Raw genomic sequence first — 14,296 nt, 5'->3', positions numbered from 1 at the left:
TAGAGGAGAGGAGAATGAGGAGGCGTCGCCTGGAGTAGGAGGCACACGGATGGCACTGATGGCGATGAAGACATGGGCGGCGCGGCCCGGGTACAGCACGGTCGGACGGTGGTGAGAATGGGATTCTCCATAACAGCGGCAACACTCCCCTTGCCCCCTATGCTCGATGACGACTGCGTAGTGCGGTGGCAGCATGTGAACATGACATTCGCGCGTGTGTGTAGAGCAGCAACAACGGACATATGGGTGTACAACATCTACCCAAACACCACTTAAGCCATTCACATAGGAGTGGAACACCCACTGCGATGCGTCAGCCGACATGGTAAGGAGGAAGACGGTGAGGTTCCAGGCGACGGACTTTGCCAGCAACCCACTACTGGGTGCAACCATGTCGTTGGAGACCGTTTGTAACGGCTTACTGCTCGGCACAACCATGCAGTGGTGTAGCTAGCTAGGTGGCACCGTGGTCCATAGACCACCTAAAAATTTGATCGAGATTAAAACTATAGTATATGTGCTAGTTAATATAATAAAAATTGTATTGTGGACCACCTGTTACCGAACCTCTCCTTGTCGCATGCTTCCTTGAAGACCTGGAGAGAAGATGGGAAACGCTAACACATAACATCAGATTTTGCTGACTAGGATGCTATGTTAGTCAAAACATCCATCCATATTGTTTTAGGACCTTACCTAACCCGATTTTGAAAGATGGGGTTTTAACATTTCTAGTATTGCGGTTTAAATACGTAATTCAAACTCGATGTTAAGATGAGAAACCTAAAATGAACTTATTTCAAAGTAGAAATACCACACGAGGAATACAAAGCTTTCTAGTAGGCCAGGGCCAGTTGCCGAGTATTGGCAGAAGATACTGGGCCAGTGGTGGCCAAGGCCCATAATGTCCTCGGCGTTTAACGGGCCATACGTTCCTCATCAAATACGCCATACTAGTCAGGCCAGACATGAGTACATGACACCGGTTCGGTTGCAACCGTCCAACCAGCCAACCAATCCCGGCCGACATGGCACGGCCGGCACGGCAGCCGGGACGCGCACGACCCAACCTGTGCTGGCATGCTGCCACCACGGAGCGCATGAGAAGAAAGCCAAGCAATGAGACGACGAGGGCGCTAGTTGCTGGCTGCTGCAGCCCTGAGCGCCACCAAAGAAACCAGCCACGAAACGGTGAAACGATCGGCAGCAACCTGTCGGGGAACCGGCCAGCCAAACCCTGCGCGCTCCCATTACATTATTCCGCCAGCCAGGGCGACGCCATCTAGCCTTAGCTTCGCTCTCGCTTAAAACCTTAAACAAACACGAACCGCATGCATCCATGTCCCCCCGCGCACAGGCGCATGTGACGCCGGCCGGCAGCAGCGACGTTCTTATCTGCGAGGGCGAGGGCGCACTTGGGGAGACGAGGACCGATGGTTCGCCGTGCGAAAGCGCGTCAGCGACTACAGCTTAATTCCCGTGCCGGTCGTCATGGCTTCTTGGCCCGTTTCGTATACGTCGAGGTCTCAACATCGGGCTGACCCAGAGTTGGAGTTTTGCAATTGCAATGCGTCAACCCTGGTCGAGATTGCAAGTTTTCAAGCCGTGTGCAGACGTGACAGGTTAATAACTGAAGAAACGGACCGGAGATCTGAGATCGATGAATGGTCATATTATTATTCACGCGTTCGTCGCCGGTCGGCCCCTGCAGACCTGCTCTGAGTGCGCGCCCAGTGCATCATCGCACGACGACTTCACATGCACTGTGCATGCCTCATATGCGGATCAAATGATCGATGGCATATATACATGCACGTCGCGGATGCACATGATATACCTGCCAATTTTAGTTCACGAACAAGCTTACAAGCAGAAAGGCATCTGAAAGCCGACTCGGATTGGCAGGGGCAAGTAGAAAAAGTGTGGAGGAATCCACACCGACTCTCACCACTCTCCCTCATCACCAAACGCATGCACGCAGGGTGCATCAGAGATCGGAGCTGTCCATCGAGCCGGCGGTGCCTGCTCCGAGCACAGGAGCGTCCAGTCCAGCTATATATTCCCCTCGCGAACGCCCAATTATATTTTCAACCAGTTCAGCATGTCCCCGGCAGCGAGCAGAGACGACCCGACAGCACGTGCTCGTCTCACAGGGATGAGAGCTTGGGAAACGTATTGTACTGCTAATGATTCTTTTGGACTCATCCATATCCCATCATCATTCATTCCCCTGTGTGGCTGTTTTGTTTTGAATTGTAACGATGTCGCAGTAAGCCAATGTCGACGGTTGCAAGACTGGCCAAGTGGGCGACAGAATGTCATTGCTGGATACTGGATATTAGCAACAGTGTTTGTGGAATTGTGGCGCCTATCGAGCGACGCATGGTCATAAATTTCGTGTCGTTTCTGGTGCGTACAGGACAAGAACAAGTCTTGTGGTTCTGTTCACCCTAGCACAAACATCGTGTATGAATTTTCATCAAGACATGGGAAGAAAACTCAGGTGGTTCTGAACTTGGGGTTTTCACAATTCTCCAAGGCGTTCATGGTGTTTGGAGTATTGGGAAGTTGGTGCTCCCATATGCTATTTTGCAATCACATTTCGCACATGACAATTTTTTGGGTCAATCTAGCTAGAAGGTTCTTTGGATAGACTGTGGTTCATTTGGATTCCATAGGTTTGTTGGAGGATAGCTTGGAGCCAAAGAATGAAAGAACAGGACCAAAATGTGCGTCTTAATTTGTATAATTCAGAACGCCGGTTCCAAAACTCATAAAAATGCAGGCGATTGCGAACCAACAACTGCTTCTGGGACGTTTCTTTTCGTAGTATATACAAATGTTGTCCAAGCATACAAGCTAAAATTTCAATGCTACTCAAATTTTAAACTCGAGTAATTCGAGCATCAGAAGCTTGGGCTCAGAATGTTGAGCAAGGAGACTCGAGTGTTGACAAGAGCACGGAACACCTTCTCGCCGCTGCTGTCGACGCTGGCGATGCACCGCTCTAAGTTCTCATGGCGCTCGAATGCCGCTCTCCGCGCCTTCTCCTCTGGCTTCACGCGGGACTCAGATCGGAGCTGCACGGTGGACGACTCGCCGTCGTCGCCGCCGCCGTCGTTTTGTTTCTTGGCGGAACGCCGTTTGGCGCGCGACATCCAACGAACGAGGTCGGCCACCCACCATATGCGATGGTGGCTGGTGCTTGGTTCGTCCGACGAGGCGGTCAGTCTTGCCGGGGCGGTGACCCAGCACGGCGTGGAGGCGACCTCGACACGGGCGGCGGCGGCGGAGTTGGAGAGGGAGGAGAGGCCAGAGAAGACGGCCGCGGAGCCGGATGCCACGGCGATCGTCGCGTCAGCGACTGCGGCCGCGATGGCTGCGGTGTCGGCCGGGAGGTCCTCCGGTAGCTGCGCGGGTGATTTGCTCACCACGGCGCGAGCGGCGGCGGCGAGGCGGGGCAGGTCGCGCCCGGCTCGTCGCTGCGCGCGCGCCGCGGACGCCAGCCGCGCGGGATCGCCGCGCCGGAGCGCGGCGCGCGTCTCGGCCTGGAGCGCGGAGAGCCCGACCAGCGCCTCCCGGAAGCTGCCGTGCGCGTCGGCGAGGCGGAGGAAGTCGTCGAGCAGCCGCTCCGCGAACGTGGACCGCCCGAGCCTGCGCAGCGGCTCCTGCGCCTGCGGGTGGTGCAGCAGCTCCGAGAGCGACACGAGCACCCTCCCGACCTGCGACGCCGCCGCCGAGACGGACGACGCGGACGGCGCGGCGGGAGGAGACTGGCCGATCACCAGGCGCAGCGCCGCGACGTCGTCGTCGAGCTGCACCACCAGCGGGTGGAAGCGGCAGGGGAGGCTGGCCGAGCGGACGTGGTACGCGGCAGCCAGCTTGTCCCTCGCGGTCGCGCCGATCGCGAAGGCGGCGGGCCTGGGCGCCGGGAATGAGATGGTGCGGCGGTACCCGGCCATCGCGGTTTTCGCCGAGCGGCGTGGCTGGCGTTGCGTACGCTTCTGCCCGTTTTTCTTGCCCGTGCCGAGTTGGCGATTTGGGGAAACGGAGACCGGTTTTAAAAGGAGGAAGTGGGATGTGTAGTGTGTACTGGTCTTGCAGGATCACCTGGGAACGCGCCACCGCGGGTAGGCTGGCTGTGTCAAGTGACGAGTACGTCGTCCTCGTGTGGTTATATACTACTGGCTTGGGCTTGGCAACACCAACACGTACGAGGGCGCCCGTGAGAGCCGCGCGTTCCTGTTCGGGCACATTGACTGCCCCGTGCGTTGAAGCCTTGCAGGGAGCGCGGACTGGACGTTACGTTGGCGACGTTTTCGTTCGCTGGGCTTTGGGTGCTGGCGTTTTATGGCAGAAACGCGCGTGTGTTTTCTGTGATCGGGTGGAGTGGCGGACAATGGTCCACGCCGGCGGGGGCTGGCTCGTCGGTGCGGGCCCGATTTGTGTGGTCTACGGGTGAATCCTGCATGCACGATCTCATCTCACGAGGCCGTGCAACGCCGGTGCGGTGCTCCCGCGATCGATCGATCGCTCTCGGTGATCGAGGCGTAGCCGCGTAGGGCATAGACGCATAGTCCGCCTTCAAGCGTGTAGGACGAGAATCAATCAAAAGGTTCAGAAACTGTGCGGCATCTTTTCGCCAGCAGTTAGCAATGGCCCCGATGTTGGATCTCGCCTCGTAGTCGTTCATCATTGGGCCTCCTCCCAACCATTTTCTGGCATTTGTTCTTTCCTCAACTGGAGCTTTTTCTATCGCGCTTCGAAGTCCTAGCCCAACGCAAACCTTGGTAAATGCTGGAGCGATGCTAACCAGATCCTCTATCCATCCATCCATCCATCCATCCATCTATCTAGAGATTTGCTTTAATCCAACAAAAAGTAACTCGAGGTACCGCATTGTTAGATCCAACGATCGAAAACGATTTGATACCGTGATGTACCGGTACCTCGAGATACTTTTTGTTGAACCGGAGCAAATCTCATCTATCTATCTATCTATCTACGGGCTTGCCTCTTCTTGGGGCCAACCTCACTCTGGTGGTGAGGAAGTCAGTCAGGTTAGAATAGAACTGGCTGAAGCTTTGTTTTTCCAAAGATAGGATCTCATCAGCACCAAAAATTCATTCATTCATCCTATCCTTACGAGAGTTAGATATATGAGATCGCTCTGACGCCAAAAAAAGGGCAGCTACGTCTGAGCTAACTTAGATATGTTTTAGTGAAAGATGGGCTTGTTTTCCAATAAGTTATAGTCAAAATATTCAGGAGTGGGTTCAAGAATGAAGAAGGGGTCTATCTATCTATCTATCTATCTATCTATCTATCTATCTATCTATCTATCTATCTATCTGTTATATATGATCAACCTCCATCTAACTATATATCTATCTACTGCCTCCTCTCTCTGTTGTTTTTGCATGCATTTGACTTAAAAATATATAATTATTATTTATTTTTCTAACTTGGTTTGTCATTAAAAGCACTGTAAGCATTATTTGTATTTTTTGTATACTTGTAGAAATTTTATTAATAGATGGTTAAACATATGTCTACAAGTCAACGGTGCGATCTATTCAAAACCTGAGGTGTACATAGATAGCTTGAAAATAAGCTACCACGCTTGCTCTAAAGACTTATGAATTCCTACGTTGATCGAAAGCATTAAAAGATCACCACGTTCGCTCTGGAGACATAGGAATTCCTACATTAATAAAAAAAAATACTGACACCGTTAGATTTTGGTGAGTATAAATTATAACGATGCAGATTGATTTGTATACAAAATAGAAATGCACCTATAAAAGCATAAGCTAAGATTTGTATCTTACATTTAATTCTATTTTAAAAATATAGGATAATTAAGAGTATATACTTGTATTTTCAATTCTGCAAAATAATTTAGATTTTATTTTCAGTACCATATAGAAATCGTAATTATACTTATAGAAATAGAAGATAATAGTAGTATATAAAAAATAATTATATTTCTATTTAGCCTCGTTTAAAATTCCACGGGAAAATCATTTTGTATAAACTTACATCCCTGATGATGCCTGTCCCCAACTAATATTTTGGCAGCGCTCTATCAGCACAGTTATACGCTCAAACGCCCGTCAACCTTTCGCCAGCTACCTCGATGAACAGACCAGACCGGCCACGCCGACAGGTAGCATCCATTACAGTTCTGTGCCAACAAAAGGTTTTGTCTAGTGTTGCCTCTCCTGTCAAGAGGTTGGGCACCGGCTGGCCCAACGTAGTCGTGCACGGTGCACGGTGCACCCCAATAACAATGCTCAGACTTCAGGGTTCACATCAAAGTTGCATACCTGTTCATAGGGTTTTACTGAAATCTCGCTATAAAACACACTCGTGCAGAGTATGATATATGCATACACATGAAGCATTAGAATTCAGGCAGGTCGGCGCGCGTGGATCATGTGGCTGCCTTGATTAACGCAGCACGCGAATGCGACGGCGAGCACGAAGAGGGAGGTGAGACTGCGACGAACTCCGGTCTGGCTATGACCGATGTGTAGTTCGCCCCTTGGACAACCGATCGGCTAGCGAGCAACAGCAAGTATATGCACGGTCAGAGCTCTGAACCCCGAAGAACCTCAGAACCACGCATCTAAGAGCTTTGGATCGTAGAAATAAAAAAAAAGAAAAAAGAAAAAAACACAGGATTGTGATAAAAATCTAAGTGTAAAACAGATGATTGTAAAACACGAGAAAACACAGTAATGATTAGATGGGAGAGATTGAGACCCTGTTTAGATGGGACTAAAACTTTTAAGTCCCTATCACATCGGATGTTTGGACACTAATTATAAATATTAAACGTAGACTATTAATAAAACCCATCCATAATCTTGTACTAATTCGCGAGACGAATCTATTAAGCCTAATTAATCCATGATTAGTCTATGTGATGCTACAGTAAACATTCTCTAATTATAGATTAATTAGGCTTAAAAAAATTGTCGCACGGATTAGTTTTCATTTATGTAATTAGTTTTGTAAGTAGTTTATATTTAATACTCTAAATTAGTGTCTAAATATAGGGACTAAAGTTAAGTCTCTGGATCCAAACACCACCTAACTTAAAGGAATTTTTTCAGAAGATTGGATCTCTCTTACTAAATTTCCTCCAAAACCTACGTATAATGAGCCGTTTTATAGGAATTTTATAGGATTTTATAAACTCCAATCCTTTGAATCAAAGGATCACATAGAAAATTTTCTCATACGATTTTAATCTTATAAATATTTCTCCATAATTCTTTTGATTCAAAAGACCATAAAAGTGTCTTATAGCTCGTGAAGCCAACATTGCTCTGGTCTCTTAATTTCGTCTCAACGACGCTAGCTGCAGTTCTCTTATGACCTGATTTGTCTTTTCAAGTTTGAAATGCCATCATATCACAAGATAGTGGCATGCATATAGGAGGTAAATACGTAGAGCTCTGCATATGATCAAAATGATTTAAGGAAAAAGTCAAAGTTCAAAGCCATGACGGGTGTTTTTCTTACATTACTTGTGTGTTGGTGGAAGCAATTTGGGACACAAATACTCTGTGCTGCTCACGGTAGGAAAACGACATGTTGAACGTCGAATAGAAGATCATCACCATCACACGCGTCATCAGCAACTCATCACAATCGTATACAATTTTATAATTAATCTAGCTGAGAGTATTATATCGAAAACATGCACAGTTTATACAAGCGAGTGTAATTTAATCGGCCGAAAAGCGAATTATAACTTTTGGCATCTTCTTTGACTTGGGGTAGCTAATCTACATAAGCAAGGTACGCGCTTCAATTAGGTAGACGATCATATCCTGTGACTTGCGATTGAAGCTTTTCTTCCAAAATGTGCTCCTTGTGATACATTTATTAGGGTTGCCAAGCGAAAAATAGTGGTTTTTTGCCCGTCCATTGCGGCCTATTGCTGATATTGATTCAGGTTTGGTGTATTTAAACGTGTTCGACAAAGATGCAGCCAAGAATCAGTCAATTCGTGGATTTATTGAATTGTTGAGACTTGATAGCATGACTTGTTTATTTTGTGTGCAAGTTTCTGCCCCCACAAAGCAAATCCCAAATGGATATATACTTGTACTCTACTGAAAATTCTGTGACTTTTGATTAGGACTAGTGATCAGATTTGGAGCACACGACTATAAGATAGGCAGTTGTTTAATATCGTGTATGACATCATGGTTTGGTCTTGTGTAGATAGAAACAAACGGGGCCGTTCGGCTAGATTAATTTGTTCCTCACAAAGATGCCACGAATCAGTTCTGACTTTTGACTACATATCTGCCTGATTTGATTTATCCTTCAATCATATATATATATATATATATATATATATATATATATATATATATATATATATATATATATATATATATATTACTAACAAAGTCACGTAAAGTTATTCCGGATAATATTTAAATCAGATTTGATGTTTGAAGTACACATGCGAAAGATGATGTTTGAACTCTCAGCATGCATAACGACTCAAAGATTAAGACATAAACTAGTAATTTAGAATAGTAATCGCAATCATATTTGTTTAGACGCATGAGGCTAATATAAGAACCGCCGTTCGGTAGGAGATGAAAAGCATGGCAGCATGCATGCCCTTTGCTAGTACAACTACAAGCGTACAAACATTAAGCACTGTGCACTGATGAACCATACTGGAAAAAGTGATCCCCCCCCCCCCCCCCCCCACCCCCTTCACATATTCGCTGCTAAAACCCTCATGGCCTCATATATCCATTTGTGTAAACTAAAGGAAAATTAGTTCATAATGTTTGATCTGTACATGACCAATCCATATATACTACGGAGTACAGTACACGCTAGAAAGTAGGCCTCCAGGATGACAACAATTTGGTTCATGAAAACCTATGCTTGTGCCTTTCTGTTCACTCACGAGGATAGCGTGGCATGGACCGTCACTCGATCGCTGTCGAATCTTTTGCCGGATGAATTCATACGGGCGCACCGATGCAAACATTATAAAGCAAGCGCAAAAACAATGCCAGCACATTCCTCTGGCCGCAGGTAGCATATTCAGATTGATTCTGCTGTTACCTAGTAGAGTCCAGCTTCCCTAGACACAAGAGATGCAATTACAACAGCTTTCCGAGGCAAAAGAAGTATAGACACAAGAGACTCAAATCAAACAGTTTAGCTGGTAGGTTACGGTATTTACAGTCTGAGAAATATAGTTAGTGCTACTAACAGCCCATATAGGAATATAGGATAGTGGTCCATGAAGAAATCCTTAAAGACATGGGCTTTATGGACTCTTCTTTAAAAGGCCTTGCCTCACTGTCCCATCCCGTTTTACACTGGGACTTAGGTATATTGGGCCTGTGGCGTAAGTATCACACAGGCACAGCGCACACAGCCGGAATAAGTCCATTTTGACACCTTCACCTAGTTGCCGAATTTGTTTTGTATCCCTGAGTACCACCGGATATCTTGACCCCTTAACCATAAAATTCGGATTTGAATACCTTGAAGATTTTGGAGGAAGATCTCGATGGCGTGACGTTCACGTGACATCCCAGCCATCAAATAATTTTTTTAAAAAAAATAGAGCCCACCTATCATCATATTTTTCTACTAACCTCTCTCTCCCCCTTTCTTCTTCTCGGCGCCCAGTGCAACACAACTGACAGCAGCAAGGTAGCAGCGGGTGAGGGAGCTGGAAAGGGGCTAGCCGCGCAAACACGCGGCCGCTTTCTCCCCTCCTCAACCCCCTCCCCCCCCTCCCCCCAAACCAACTTTTTTTGTAAATTTATTTGATGACTAGGATGCCATGTTGACACCATGTTAATGAAACCGCTATCAAAACCACCGAGAGAATCAATTTGCATCAGTTTTAATAGGAGCGGGGTCGAGATATATCTGGTATTGTGGATTAGGTTTCAGGGTTTACGATATGAATCAGGTTCGACCACTAGTTAGGCTGTGTTCGGAACAATCTATCCCCAACATGCACAGTGCACACAGAAAACAAAGTAGTCCATTAGCGCATGATTAATTAAATATTAGCTTTTTTAAAAAAAAAGATCAATATGATTTTTAAGCAACTTTCGTATAGAAACTTTTTACAAAAAAACACATCGTTTAGCAGTTTGAAAAGCGTGCGCGCGGAATACAATGGACAGAGGTTCCCAACCCAGGGTTCCAAACACAGCCTTAGGTTTAATAGTATAGCCCACTACTAGCTCCAATTCATTTATAGCCAATCTAATAGTCGATTCATACAATAATTACTTACTATACCATTAATATATGGTCTCACCTGTCATACATATATTGTGTTTTGAAGTCCGCGCTGCAGCTGACTATAGATCTGTAGCCTGCTGCTATTCTCTCTCATCTGTTATCTTATTAAAATATATTTATAGACGGCTAATAGTGTGTTATTGTGCATGCTCTGAAGGGAATCAAAATGAACTTATTCACACGCAGCCTTCATCTCCGCGTGGGCCGGAGCGCCGTGGTCGGGTTCGCGGGGGCTAACGTGGGGATTGGCGGCGCCGAGCGCAAGGGCGTCTCGTCTCGTCTCGTCTCGTCTCGTCTGTCGTGTGAGGTGTGACACACCGTGCTTATGCTGGAAGCGAAGTCGTCGTCGCCACCCGCAGAGCGCGCCGCCGTGCGGCGCCTGACGAGTCCAACGCCCGCGAAGCTGCTGGAATCCCCGGTTGTCGTGGTGTGGTCGCTGTGCGATTGCGCCGTTTCCTCCAGCACGACTGAGCCCTCTGTCATGTGCTATATGTCCTTCTTTTGCCTAGGTACACCCAACCCAATCGCACACTGCGTCCCTTTCACGGCAGGAATCGCAGGATGTCGACGGCCGAGAGTATATTTCTGCAATTCTACGGTCCATTCTTGGTGTATTCGCGATGTCGATCGGCACTAACTACTAGCGTGCCCTGTAACTCGTTAAGAAAAAAAAAAGGAGCGAAAAAAGAGAGATGGAGAAGCCATTGGTCGAGGAAGTGCGGCGTCCGTGTCACGACGCTTGATTCCTTTTCTTTCTTTTTCTTCTTTAGTTTCCTTTTTGAAGTAAACGAGAGATGCGTTTGGTTACCCGGTGCAGGAGGTAGCTCATGCGAGATCTTCCTCGACAAACGCCATGAGAGACTGCAAGTGCAGGTACATCGTGAGAGACCAGATCTTGTCCGCAGAGATTTCCTTGTTCAGGTGTTCCTCTCATCCTCTGCCGTTCATCGCCTCGCAGAAGCAGGCAGCATCAGTGTGTCTACCTCTCGTACAACGCAGCAGAGGACGGTCGTTCTTTGGGTGTACACCACATGAGTGAAACAAAATCCGTGGAAATGTGCCTTTTATTTGTAAAAAAAGAGGGACCATTTCCATCATATCTCCTTCCACTTCCTCGTCTTTATTTCGCTTGCTTCTTTCATGCTTGCTTTCTGCCGCGCAAGTGACCCGTTGTTTCTTTCAGTTCACCGACCGAACTGATGCAGCATGCGCTGCTCATTGCCTCAGGAAAATTCCAAGCTGGCTCCTTTTGACAAGTCTACACCTGACAAATGGCTTTGGTTACCATACCACACGTTTATTTTTCTTTTAAGGTTGGAATGCTTCAGATTATTATTATTATTTTGTCAAACACTGCATTAACTAACCGTGCGAGACCTGTGCCAGCCCTTGGTCATCACTCACCAACCATCAGGAAATAGGTATGGTAGTTGTACAACTAAGTTTTTGTCCGGGTACTCTCATGTGGATTGTGAACGAACGTTGTTTTTTCGTGAACATCCGTTGACCTATGACGTTTAAAAACTTTTAATTATACGTACTTTGGTAGTAGGAAATGTCCTTCAAAAATAACATTGGGTAGGTTACTTAACTACTTCAGGAGAAAATGTTCCCACACTTTGAAGTGGATTGTACATTCTCATTAAGAAACAGTAGGGAGTAGCTATTGTGCTATACAATAGTGGAAACATACATTGATTCCTGATAACGACTCAAGCTGAAGCTACCTAACGTCATCTTTGATTTTGGAGTGCTACGTCAGTACGTAATAACGATCGATAGATTATTTGGGTTGGGCAGAACGGTACAGATTTGAACCCCATGATATCTCAGTTGTTTTGTGGTAAGCAAATAAGCAATCACATGTCTCACAAAAAGGATCCACTCGCAACAGTACTGCATGGCTTTTATGGAATCTTGTCTATCGGCTTTAATGAAAAAGAATGAAATTTGGTACGCAAAACAAATCTTTTCCTCCTTTAATTTTGACTACGAGGTCTAACTAATCTTTCTTCCCTTTTGCTGAGATGGACGTGAGCACTCGATGTTCCGGCGATAATTATAACCTAGACTAAATGACTAATATGTACTACGGAAGCACTAAAAAACAGTGTAGTGCCGTGCAATCCTGTATCTCCCACCCACGTCGTAGCTAATCGTTGAAATCATGCACGGGATTAGTCAATAGCCTTAGAAATTTCTGTAACCTGGGTGTTGAAATCTGGTTCTGCATTTCAACTGTCTCACCAGTCACCAACGAAGCAGGACACGTCGTTGATGTTTAGCCATGGGGAGAATGTTATCGAAGGCCGGCATGCGTGATATCGTGATTTCGTTACCGTTCTCGATCGTCTGTGGCTCTGTGCACTATGCAGACGCCCGTAACTATTGAGCTCACACCACATGCGTTTATACCAAAGAGGGGTTTTGGACCATGCATGGAGATCAGCACGTGTCGTTTGAAACCACGTGCATTGACGCAATCAATGGGTTTTCTGCAGATAACCATGCATGCAGATCGTCCGAATAATTATATGGAACTGCTAAATAACAATATACAAAAATATAGGCCTAAACACTGATACAGAATCGGTTTTCCAGACGAAGGAAGACGATCTTCGCATGCGCGGTTGGGTGAGCCGCATGCATAAAAATTAAATATCTGCGAAAATCACCATTTTGTATTCGACGGGATGTGCTTCATGATTCGTGATGAAACTCCTTCACTAGCTCCTTAAGTATTGCAATTACTTTTTTATCACGGGATGTGCTTCATGATTAATTCGTGCTAAGACTCTTTCACTAGCTCCGGTGATTCGGATGAACTCTAACCGCTGACAGTGACCTGACAATTTAGGGTTTAGATTTTAGAATAGAGTTAGGGTGGGAACAGGGTGAGGTAAGGGGAAAGAGGGGAGTGTTCTCTAAGTTTAGAGGGATGACGGCGGCGAAGAGACAACGTAACGGCACCACCGAAGCCACAGGGTCGACAGTGGACGGTGGGCGTGTGTTGGTGGTGAGGGTAAAGCTAAATGAGTAGTTAGGAGGCAGGGACGTTTCAACAGTGAGAAGATGGCGATGCGGGAACACCTTCCGTCGAAGTGCCAAGGGCGCTGGATCCGCCCGTCACGGGGCTGGATGTGGTAGATCCACCCGTCGTGGCGCAAACTCCTATAGTCCTATCACCACCCACCTACTGCGCGTTTCTCCAGAGGCCTTTAACGATGAACCGCCCCTCTCATCGTCACCCATTGGTCACTCCCGTCGTTGTTTGTCAAGAAGGGGATGAGGGGTGAGATAGAAAGAGAAGAATACATGATAGGAAGAGGGGAGGAAAGAGAGATTGAGGAGAGGAGGAGGAGCAAAGTAGAGGGACTTAATTATGATCTTAAAAGAGAGAAAAGAAGAGGGAGGGAAGAATGCGCGTCCGACTGGATGTGAAGATTTGGCATGCGGACCTCTTAATAGGTTTGTATGCAAAAATTATCTTATTTTTTAAACAGGTCTTTAGTGAACACCCTTAAAATATTTTTACATACGTATCTCTTCGTATGTGAAAATGAACTAGCTAGGAGTGTTTGTAAAAATCATTTTAAATCATTTTTTAATAGTGAGTGAGGAACGAGGAGGGAGGTTAGGTTTGGGCACTGCACAAATCTCAAACTGATCCAACGTACCAGAATTCGCTAGTTTCTTATAGTGTTTTATTTATGTCAAATGGCAGACGGGCAGTCCCATAAATTAATGTATCATTGCACATGTACCAGTCAACCGGCTGCGTCGATGGCCTACCTCCGTCCGACTACGGTATAATGGTGGGGACGTTGTTCGATCGTTGTACGTGTTTGGCTCGAGAGAGGGAGACAGGCCGAGCCACTATTTTACGACCGGGACTAGTACGGTCGTGCTGCCCTCGAGTCAATTTCCATACACACGGCTCCGTGCTCGCGCTGCCTGCCGCTCGCCCTCACACCTACGC

The 14,296-nt window shown here is 46.7% G+C and overlaps 1 protein-coding gene across 1 annotated transcript; it reads right to left on the bottom strand.

Moving 5' to 3' along the window:
* Positions 1 to 2,511: 2,511 nt before the first annotated feature.
* On the bottom strand, positions 2,512 to 4,235 carry LOC127771522 (uncharacterized). Its single transcript, XM_052297442.1, has one exon. The coding sequence runs from the start codon at positions 3,960 to 3,962 to the stop codon at positions 2,907 to 2,909; it is 1,056 nt and encodes a 351-aa protein (XP_052153402.1). The 5' UTR covers positions 3,963 to 4,235; the 3' UTR covers positions 2,512 to 2,906.
* Positions 4,236 to 14,296: the final 10,061 nt, after the last annotated feature.

The sequence above is a fragment of the Oryza glaberrima genome, chromosome 4 (genome assembly GCF_000147395.1).
Source record: "Oryza glaberrima chromosome 4, OglaRS2, whole genome shotgun sequence".
Taxonomy (NCBI): Eukaryota; Viridiplantae; Streptophyta; class Magnoliopsida; order Poales; family Poaceae; genus Oryza; species Oryza glaberrima.
Note: the sequence above shows the minus strand (reverse complement) of the source record. Positions and strands in the feature narration are given on the sequence as shown.

What these genes read in the sequence shown, in the direction of transcription:
- LOC127771522 (XM_052297442.1), bottom strand. Translation starts at nt 3,962, where the DNA reads ATGGCCGGGTACCGCCGCACCATCTCATTCCCGGCGCCCAGGCCCGCC.